The sequence below is a fragment of the Rhinatrema bivittatum genome, chromosome 7 (assembly GCF_901001135.1).
Source record: "Rhinatrema bivittatum chromosome 7, aRhiBiv1.1, whole genome shotgun sequence".
Lineage (NCBI taxonomy): Eukaryota > Metazoa > Chordata > Amphibia > Gymnophiona > Rhinatrematidae > Rhinatrema > Rhinatrema bivittatum.
The window spans coordinates 36897352-36907799 of record NC_042621.1 but is presented as its reverse complement, the minus strand read 5'-3'; the positions used below and the strand labels follow the sequence as shown (position 1 = coordinate 36907799).

Sequence of the window (10448 nt, the reverse complement as noted above, 5' to 3'; positions counted from 1 at the left end):
TTTTTATATTTTTTATATTAGGATGAAACAAGTGCCCTGGTGCTATGTTTTGCGACTAAGATGGCGACCGGGGAAGCAGTAAAGCCTGGGCTGCACTCCTTACCAGCTCGTCCACCGCTCCACGGGCAGTGTTTCCTGGAGCAGCAATGCCTGCCTGATCTAATGCTGCAACCGGAATCCTTCTTTTGCAATTTTTTATGATGGAAAGAGTTAGTCGGAGACCAGACAGGAGCCTCAGGCATAAGCTGCCTTCCTCATATATAGGCATTTTAGTGCAAGCAATGATTTTAAAATCAACCCCTATGTACGTAAATTCACACACACAAGTTGTGCATTTCCAAAAAGAAGGGGCAGGTGAATTTCTGTGCATAATTTCGCATAATTTTCAAAGCAAACTTATGTGCACATGTTCACTTTGTAAAACAAGTGTAACTTCTACATGTAGTTGCCACATAAGTTGCCTGCAGTGTGACCATATCATGGTTCCTCAGGCTATCAGTGATATCGGTGAACACTAGACTGAACGCAGTGGTAATGGGAATGACACGGTCATTCTGAGCATAGCACTGCTCACACTCACTGAATGGTGCCATGAACTGAACTTTAGAGGAATTATTGGAGTTGATGTTAATTCTTGGATATATACTTTTCTCTTTCATTTTGATAGAATAATGCATGCTCCCTTTCCTGTGCCAGCCTGTGTCATGATGTTGGTCCTTTCTTCCAGGGGAGCAGGTGATTGCAGGACTGGAAGAGCAGGCCCGCCAAGCAATGATGAAAACTGACTTCACGAGACCGTTTGTTCAACAGCAGCCATCAACTCCGCATCCAGCAGATGAGGATCTCAGTAGCAGTGAGTCAGAAACTTTTTGTACACTGAGAAGGGGAGGGGTTCATTCCTAGCTCACCACACTTCTTCTCCAGCCCAGTGAAAGCTGGGAGTGCTGCACAGGATATGCCCATGGCCCATGCTGGAAATATGCAGTCAGAAGTTCACTCTGCTACCCAGTGGTGGGCTTATACTGCGGCCCGGATTCTGTATGACTGTTAGGCAGCTATCATCCCAGTGGCACTTTCTGAGCAGCAGGGTCCTGTTGGACCTGCCCCCTTACATGTACAGGGGCTCATGGGCCAAAGGCATTAGGATTGTAAATTAGAATTACTGCCAGCCTACCCCTGCACCTTTAAGGGGATGGGTGTGACAGGAAAAATAATGGTGCATCTTTAGAGGGGGGCCTCTTCATCTCTAGCCCCATTCTTTGCCCTCCACATTTGCCTGGCATCCACATCTTTGGATCAGGAAGCCCCGTATTGTGCCTAGAGGGGCCCCCAGCCCTGCTTGTGCTCTGCATTGACCTATCTCTGGAGGCAGCCACATCCTATAGTCTGTAAGGCTATTAATGGTAGATGTAAAGAATATCTTCTGACATAAAGCCTGGGTGTAGGGGGTATTACATTAGTGGTTGGTGTGTGTATCTGTGTTTATAGAGGTTTGGTATGTGTATTTAGCTTTGTCTTGGGGGTGAGTGTTGTCCTAGGATGTACAGTGATTAGTATGTGTTTTCCAGGTGACAGTGAAATAGATGAAGAGACTACGGTGGATGACATCTCTTCCCCAGCTTCTGAGGAGGATGGGGCTGTTGTGAAAGTTAAACAGGAACCTGGAATTGCATCCACCGGTCAGCATGAAGAGATTGAGGAACAAGAGGCAAGCAATCAAGCCCACCTTTTTGTCATCATTTAACTTGACTGATACCTTGTTACCTGATTCAGCAAGAACTACTGTAGGTTATTGGTTCCTACCATGTTTTGAGTGAGGTCTAGTCTTATAACAAATCCTGGGACCACCCTCCACATAGCAGCACATCAAACCTGCAAAATTTCTGATGGGAGAGGGTACAGAGTGTAGAGGAGGAGTGATGACTGTGAGAGGGGATGAGGCAATGAGGGGAGTTGCAGGGAATGATTGCGAACTGCTGACTTCAGAAAGTTCCAGAGAATGGCAGCAGAAGATCATTGCCTGCTGGTGATGACGTGCTGGTTATGGAGGGGGTCTGTCAGGAATGGTGAAAACAGTGGCTGGGGGAGAGCAATAGGGAATAGTAATGGAATGCTGAATGTCTGATGACTGGAGGAATGGTGTAGGATTAGCTAACTGTTTGAAATAGTGGAGGAACATTGGCTGTCAGCTTTAATAAATGTGCTGGATTTTCTACCTTGGGGGAAGCTATAAGGAAGGGAGAAGGACACTGGCTGTAGGGAATGGTGGAGGAGCACTGGTGGAGGGGGAGAATGATAGGGAATGATGGAGGAGTGCTGGTAGAAGGGGAGGTGTGTACTAAGGAATGGTGAAGGAATGCTGGTGGAAGGGGGTGTGTAATAGGGAATGGTGGAGGAGTGCTGGTGGAAGAGGGGTATATAATAGAGAATGGTGGAGAGCACTGGTGGAAGGGGGAGAATGATAGGGAATAGTATGTTACAGTTTTGGCTGCAGTGCAACCGCCTCACCACCAGGGGTCCCTCTAGTGCTGGCTTTCCTGACAGGCCCAGTCCATCTCCTCTGTCCACTCTATGCTCTGGGTGTGCCCTTATAACCCTGCCTGACAGTTGCCTCGGTGCTTCGGCATCGAGCTCTCCTGGGCTCCCTGCTCTAGCCTTGCGCGGCCTTCGGGCCTTTTCCTTGCCTTGCCCTGCGCGGCCTTCAGGCCTTTTCCTTGCCTTGCCTTGCGTGGCCTACGGGCCTTCTGACCTGCCTTGCTCTGCTTACGGTGTGTGGCCTACGGGCCTTCTGTGTATGTGTGGCCTACGGGCCTTCTGACCTGCCTTGCTCTGCTTACGGTGTGTGGCCTACGGGCCTTCTGTGTATGTGTGGCCTGCGGGCCTTTTGACCTGCCTTGCTCTGCTTGCGGTGTGTGGCCTACGGGCCTTCTGTGTGTGTGTGGCCTACGGGCCTTCTGACCTGCCTTGCCCCGCTTACGGTGTGTGGCCTACGGGCCTTCTGTGTGTGTGTGGCCTACGGGCCTTCTGCTGTCGTGTGTGTGGCCTACGGGCCTTCTGACCTGCCTTGCCCCGCTTACGGTGTGTGGCCTACGGGCCTTCTGTGTGTGTGTGTGGCCTACGGGCCTTCTGACCTGCCTTGCCCTGCTTACTGTGCCCTGACCCAGCCTGAACCTAGACACTGCTTCCTGCCGCATGCCCTGACCCAGCCTGAACCTAGACACTGCTTTCTGCCGCCTGCCCTGACCCAGCCTGAACCTAGACACTGCTATCTGCCGCCTGCCCTGACCCAGCCTGAACCTAGACACTGCTTTCTGCCGCCTGCCCTGACCCAGCCTGAACGTAGACACTGCTATCTGCCGCCTGCCCTGACCCAGCCTGAACCTAGACACTGCTTTCTGCCGCCTGCCCTGACCCAGCCTGGACCCAGACACTGCTATCTGCCGCCTGCCCTGACCCAGCCTGGACCCAGACCCTGTATTAGCCATTCTTGTCTCTCTCAACCTGGAGCCACCCTTCTGGGTGGTGTTCACGACTCCTGACCGGAGCCCAGTCGTAACATAGTAGAGGAGTGCTTTTGGAAGGGGTGTGCAGTAGGGAAGGGTAGAGGAGTGCTGTGGAAGTGGGGTATGTATAAAGAATGGTAGAGGAGTGCTGGTGGAAGGGGTGAATAATAGAGAATGGTGGCGGAATGCTGGTGGAAGGGGGTGTATAATAGGGAATGCTAGAGGAGAGCTGGTGGAAGGGGGTGTATAATAGGGAATGGTAGAGGAGAGCTAGTGGAAGGGGGTGAATAATAGGGAATGGTGGAGGAGTGCTAATGGAAAGAGTGTGTAATAGGGAATAGTGGAGGAGCATTGGTGGAAGGGGGAAAGTGATAGAGAATTATGGAGGAGAAAGTGTGATAAAGAATGGTGAAAGAGCAGTGCTGGCTGGTTCTGGATGGCTATTTTAGTTGTAGTTTTGCTGGAGTAAGTTTGTGTGCTGATTTTGTCTCTGCCTGTCAGTTGCTGATTGAGATCATGGGAGGCTGGTTTATACAGGCCACAAGATTGTATTTAACTGAGGGAGCATTAGATGGCCAGGAATGTTTTGCAAGGTTTCAGAGATCTGAGTTGCTAACTGTTCCTATTCTTAGGTGACAGAGGATTTTAATTCTCACATCTTGGCGGGGATTTATCAGTGCTCACTGTGTCAGCTGGATTGCTTTAGCCGAGAGCAGCTCATCACACATGTGTACCAGGTACCAGCACGCATGTGACTAAGAACAGACTTGTGCATTCCTGCTAATATATATGCATTGTACATAAGTGAAAGTAAAAGCTTTTGTTTTCCATTGATAAGCAACCTAAATTAACCATGATCAGTGGGCGATGTCATCAGGCAGAACGAGTCGGAGCTGTCTCTCCAAGCTAATAGAGCTTTCAGCTCTACTGGGCATATACGGGAATTCCAACGCAACTGCATGTTCTAGAATCTCCTCAGTCTCATTTTGTCTGCGCTTTGCACAAATGGCAATACGTGTTTCTCCACAGGATTTAACTCCTCACTTGCTTTGTTCGCGTCAGTGATTCCACAGCAGCATTTTTCACTGCTAACATGTCCTCCAGGAAGACATTAAGATTCAAGTACTGCTCCTGCGGACACATTATGACCATTACGGATGGACATAATTATTGCTATCTATGTCTGGAACCCAACCATGACCAGGCCGACTGCAGTTGCATGTCTCCCAGAGCCCAGCTGCAGAGAGCAGAAAAGATAGTGTGCCTTAGAACTGAGAGAGAGTTGCTATCCACCGAAGAACAAGGTGCCTCTTCAGTGTTGGGCAGCTCCAACAGTGAGTCTCCTGCAGATGCAGGTCAAAGGGAGAAGAGGTTGTCCTACTCCTCACTGGGGAAAATCAGTCACTCCTAAGGCCATCAATGCCGTTCAGCCTCCGCTAGGGCGGCAGATGCACCAGGAGCATTGGCCAAATCACCTGTGGTGCATCAAGACCACCAGAGCACTGCTGTGCTGAAGAAAAAGAAACAATCGATGCAAGAGGTGTCGACACATGGTGTGCATCCTCCTGTGCACAGCACACCTTCTCATTGGGCGCAGGAAGTGCCACACCTGACGCATGACTCAACTGGCACTATACATGGCACACACATTTCCATATCAAAAAACCAAAAGGAATCCGCCTATGTGTATTTAAGCCACGCTCGACACCAAACAAATGGATTTGATTGAAATTGTGAAAAGCCGCATCAGCAAGCCTGACAACGTGTCCTGCTAAATGCAGAGCCGTCCAGTCTTTTAATCATTTGCGGCAGAGTTATCAAAAGAGCACCGGCAAGGTGCTTGCAACAATTTGAAGAAAGAGTTATATGTTTATACTTGAGAAAATTATTTGCTTTTATATTTGTGAAATTCGGATGCCAGGTGTCAATAATTTCTGGACTCAAAGCTAGGGCAACAAGAACACTTCAACTCAGCAAGAGGTTTGTAAATTTAGTTTATTTTGGCTTTTTAAAGAAGAGTCAAAGACAAGTGTTCCTGGGAGTTGCTATATGCCCTCTATCTGTAATAACTAGCATCTCAATGACTATATGACATGCCCTGACTTATATAATCAAAATACAGCACTACCGAAGTTTCCAGAATGAATGACGTGACTGCCCAAAGACTTATTTACAAAGATACATTATGCTGTTGTCATGACAATCTATCATGTATAGGAAATGCTTGTGAGGACATCCTCCATTCATTTGTAAAAATCATACTATTTACTTGTCTTCCCTGAAACCACCCTTCCACCATAAAAGTTCCTTTATCAACACGGCTTTGATGTACTCTGTTCTTCTGTTCTTCTCTTGATATTCTTTGTTGTGTAAACAAATCGCAAGTCTGTGGCTTTAATAGGAGTTAGGCCTGAATTCCGTTTCTTGGCACCAGGATTTAATTAAAACTGTAACTTTAAAAGAAGAATCTTTTCACCTGGCTCCTGTCCGTTGAGATATGCATTTGTAAGACAAAAGCTTACATCCTGGACCCAGCTTCCCTGTATTGTGGTGCAAACATGGTCATTGATGCCTTCCTGGCCTGTAATTATAGGCTTTGCAGAGCCTACAAGTTTCCAGATCTTTCACATTCTTTGAGTCTGATGATTAGAATTTCACTATATTTCAACAGTGTCAGTATGAATCAGCCCTCTGATGATTCTGGGAATGGCTGAATAAGCCACAGTTCTGAACCAGAATTATGAATTATATCATTGTCCCTCTTGGAACACCGTTAATGGACAGGTGTTCCATCAACCAGTCTTCGATGATGAGCCATGACAAAGGAACTTAAAGTGTGTCATAACCACTAACCTTGGTATTTATCAGGTGTAGTGCATAGGTGTGTGTCCCTCTAGATTCCTAATTAATATGAATGATACTCCCACAAGCATTCACTAGTTACTCAATAACATCCAAACTAATTTTCACTAGGTAGCTATTAGCTCTATAATGGAGCTATACAGATACCTGCATTATAAAAAAGGCCCTACTTCATATTAGCATGATCACATATGTTATCTTTCAGAGTCAAGTAATTACATACTAGTGGTATAACATATAAGTACACAGAGAGACCAGTATGAAAGTACTATGTTTCTCATATAATACTAGGTATCCTGGGCAAATCTTTTCAAGGAGTACTCTTATTATGAACAACTACCCAGGATAATATCCATTAAAATGGCAAACAGGGATTGCACATTACCAGAAAAGTAAAAGAAACCAATAGAATAGAAGAAAACCAAGAATCAATAGAAGAACTCATACTGTGTTGTGCATACATGATGTGGGATGAATGATAAAGGTGTTGCAAAGCATAAGACATATTCTAGTCATATACTGCAGTGATGGAAGATCAAATACAAAGGCATATGCATGATAGGCAAAGGCATAGCAAAAGTCCGAAACATCATACTAGTTCTGTAGGGTATTTATAGTGCTATCCAGTATTATGACAACAACCTGTAGCAGTGAAAACCCTCACTGTATGGACAGTCCTAATTCACTTGTGGCAGTCATATGTCCAAGAAATAATACAGCTGTGGATGGCAAGGTTTCTAAACCAATGTCAGTCGAGGGGTATTAGTTATTAAGGTAGATGATGGCTAGTAATACTGCTTCGTCTTCAGATACTTCTAGAGAAGTGGGGCTAATACCCGTCTTAAATGATGGTAAGTCTAAGTGTAATTGGGAATAATCATAAAAACAAGTAAAAGCTGACACTATGAGAAAGTCTTTAGCATATTATGTGAACTAAAACAAAATAATGTACTTTGCAGAATTGACAAACCATCAATGTGAGTCTTTGCACAGGAAAAGGAAGAAATGTAATACAAATTGAAGACAGAACTAAGAAAAATTATATCTTCCCCTTTGGAATCCTAAATGGAAACAAACTAGCTTATAAACAGAGGGTTTCTAGTAAAAGGGCCAAGATAAGAAGAAAAGAACAATAAGCGATTAGTATACTGCAGATCCCCATGACAGAGCTCCTCATATGTAAGGTATGTATTTCTTTCAAGGAGAACAATCTCATAACAAGCATCACAGACTACACTAGTAAGAAATCTTTGTGAAAGAGAGTGAAATAGTCATTAGGTAAAATCTAGTAAATAGAGTCATAATACAAAGATATTCAAAGACGGGTTCAGCGAAGAAGTTAGAATAAAAAAAAATAGAATATTGAGATATTAAAGATCAGCAAAGTGATTACCATAAGAGCAAGCTGCAAAACAAAAGAATAGGAATAGCTTATAACTTATGCTGGTGTGGAAGAGAAACATATAGAGATCTCCCTCTTGAACCCTGAATTATCATATTGAAATCACACTGAGACACAGCACCCTCTATGTGATCAAAGCAGCTTCCATAGATAAAGATAGAAAAACCTAGTACATATGCATTTAGTTGATTCAGCATATAAGTATTATAAAGCCTAAGACTGGAAAATACTACTTAACTTGGAACATACAAACTAATAAAAACAGCATCACTTCAAATAATATCATTAACTTGAACACCTAAGTGCTGACAGAGAATGAAAGAACCTAAATCCTGCATAAAGTCATTCCCACAGAACAAAGAAAAAAGCAAAAATCAGGTATAAATTGTAAGCCTTGCAGTCCATATAATAGGTAAGAACGTCTGTGACCAAGAATAATTTCTGCATTCAGTGCGTATATAGTTCTTTTAGTAGGATTCAGTGATGGCAGAGTAGAATCTCTTAACTCCTTAGATTAGATGCATGTGTTTGAAGTCAAACCTAAATAAAAGTGCAACAAAGCCGATCAAGTAGTAAGAAAATACTTTTTATGTCACGTACTCCCTATATTTAATTTGCCAAATAATCCCCACATTATTTCAAAACATCATGCAATGGTCCAGACCACAAACATAAATACTCAGACTGTACATTAAAACATATATGTCACAGCACTGACCACATAATGCATTCATTCATTCATTCCTCATTTTACACATGTAACATAGAACAGACAACATGACAAACTTTTGAGCTCAAAAAATTAAAAAGTACTTTAAAAATATAAAAGAATTGGATCGATCCACAAAAGAAAACAAAAACTCAGGATGAAAATTAAAATAGATCTATTCAAAAATTGAAAAGGAATCAAACTGGAAAAAACTAATCTTCATCTCCCATAGAACAGAGACAGATGTGCTTTGTGCTTTGGTACCCTGGAAAGAAATCTAATATATGACAGTTAATATAATGATTAAAATTAAATTTAAAAAATAACATTACAGGTTCCTTAAAAGTCAAACTACTGTTATACCTTAATTCAGAAAAAAGCAGTCATAAAGCTACTTTCCTTTCTATGTTAGTTCACCTCTAGGAGGCGCTGTCCCCTGTGATAAGAGCTACTTCCTTTTACAAATCTAAAATCCTTTTTTTTTCTATGCTTGTAAACTCCTACCTCGCTTTCTAAAAGAGAAACTTAAAACAGACAACTTTGCACTTAATTAGAAGTCATTTTATTTCCATCCAATGTGCATATGTTCCACAAAGTTCTTACTACCAAATCCTGTAAATACCCTAAATAAAAATACGAATCATTTCCAAAAGCACAGACATATCAGCTAGGAGTCTGGAAGTCTGCAAAATAAAAGGATGGCACATACTACTATGCATTAACCAAAAGTTTTTCTTACTGGCACATAAATAGATAATAGGCATTGCTGCTTAACTCTATGCTGTTCACCGTCTCACAATCATTCTCCTTTACATATCGTCTAAACTGGCCACAATACAAAAGGTCAATACCTGAACTCCCATCAAAATAAACCACCTAATTCATTCCCTTTCTTCTAAAAGTTAGCATCTAATGAGATATAATCAAAACTGAGAAATATCTATCATCCTTACTGCCGCATAAAGTTCATACATATTAGTGTCTTCTGTTTGTTTCTGACCGGTGTTTAATTTAAAATAAATCATATCTTCACACAATTGTTTAAAAGCAAACCCATGATAAAAGATTTAAATGCAACTGACCCACATTTTTATTTCTCTACTTCCACCAAAACATTCTAAATGTCCCACCACACAGCCGTCTGCATATTCATTCTTATCTCCCTGCATCAACATAAAAATAAATCTCTTCCCTCTTTAACATTACATCATCTCTCATCCCTAATATTCACTTTCCCCATACTTTCAACACAAATTTCTGTTTTCACATTAAACAGATCAATTCATTAGTCCCTCTTCTATCACCTTTGCACTCCATCCTGTAACATACTCAACCATATCAAACAAAAAACCTCAAACCTCTTACCTCAGCAGAACTGTGCAATTCATTTTAAAAGTGACTCACTCCCAGGTTTTTTTTTCTTTCGTCTCAAACACATTCCTAAGGGGGGGTTCACCTCCTCTCCCGCCAAACAACTGTTACACTCAATGAATAGGTTAGTTAAGTGACAAAGCACTTAAACAGATCATTTCATTAAAATGGCATCGCTCTCTTTTGGTATATCTATAAATTGTTTTCCTTTCTATCTCTCTGCCTATGCACCTGACCAAAGAAAAAACAGCCCTTTCCAATGATTAATCAAAGCTGATTATGAATGGCTTTAAATAAACACAGTTTCATGCTTTCTAAATACCGCACATTGTACTAAGATCTCTTCACAATAAACCCTCATTACTAACACAATTCTAAAAACGTAGATGCCAATATGAGCATCTCTACATTCCTGGTAAGAAAATATGTATTAAAACTAGCTGGACAAACCGACGAGCCACTTGTTCTCCTTCTGCCAGCATTGCTATGTTTCTATGTTTACTGTAAACATAAGATACATTGTAACAAGCAAGGGAGGGGAAAAGAAAAACAGCATAAAACTGAAAGATTCCTTTCTCTATTTAATGAACTGCAGCAATTA

General features: G+C 42.5%; 1 protein-coding gene across 1 annotated transcript in view; it reads left to right on the top strand.

Moving 5' to 3' along the window:
* Window positions 1-727: 727 nt before the first annotated feature.
* The window catches only part of ZNF821 (zinc finger protein 821), a gene marked incomplete at its 5' end in the record, with an annotated part of 79883 nt that continues 70162 nt past the window's right edge, over window positions 728-10448 (top strand). Inside the window, 3 exon segments of the mRNA XM_029608256.1 lie at window positions 728-853; window positions 1569-1708; window positions 4136-4240. Of these exon segments, the coding sequence (XP_029464116.1) occupies window positions 728-853; window positions 1569-1708; window positions 4136-4240 (371 nt within the window).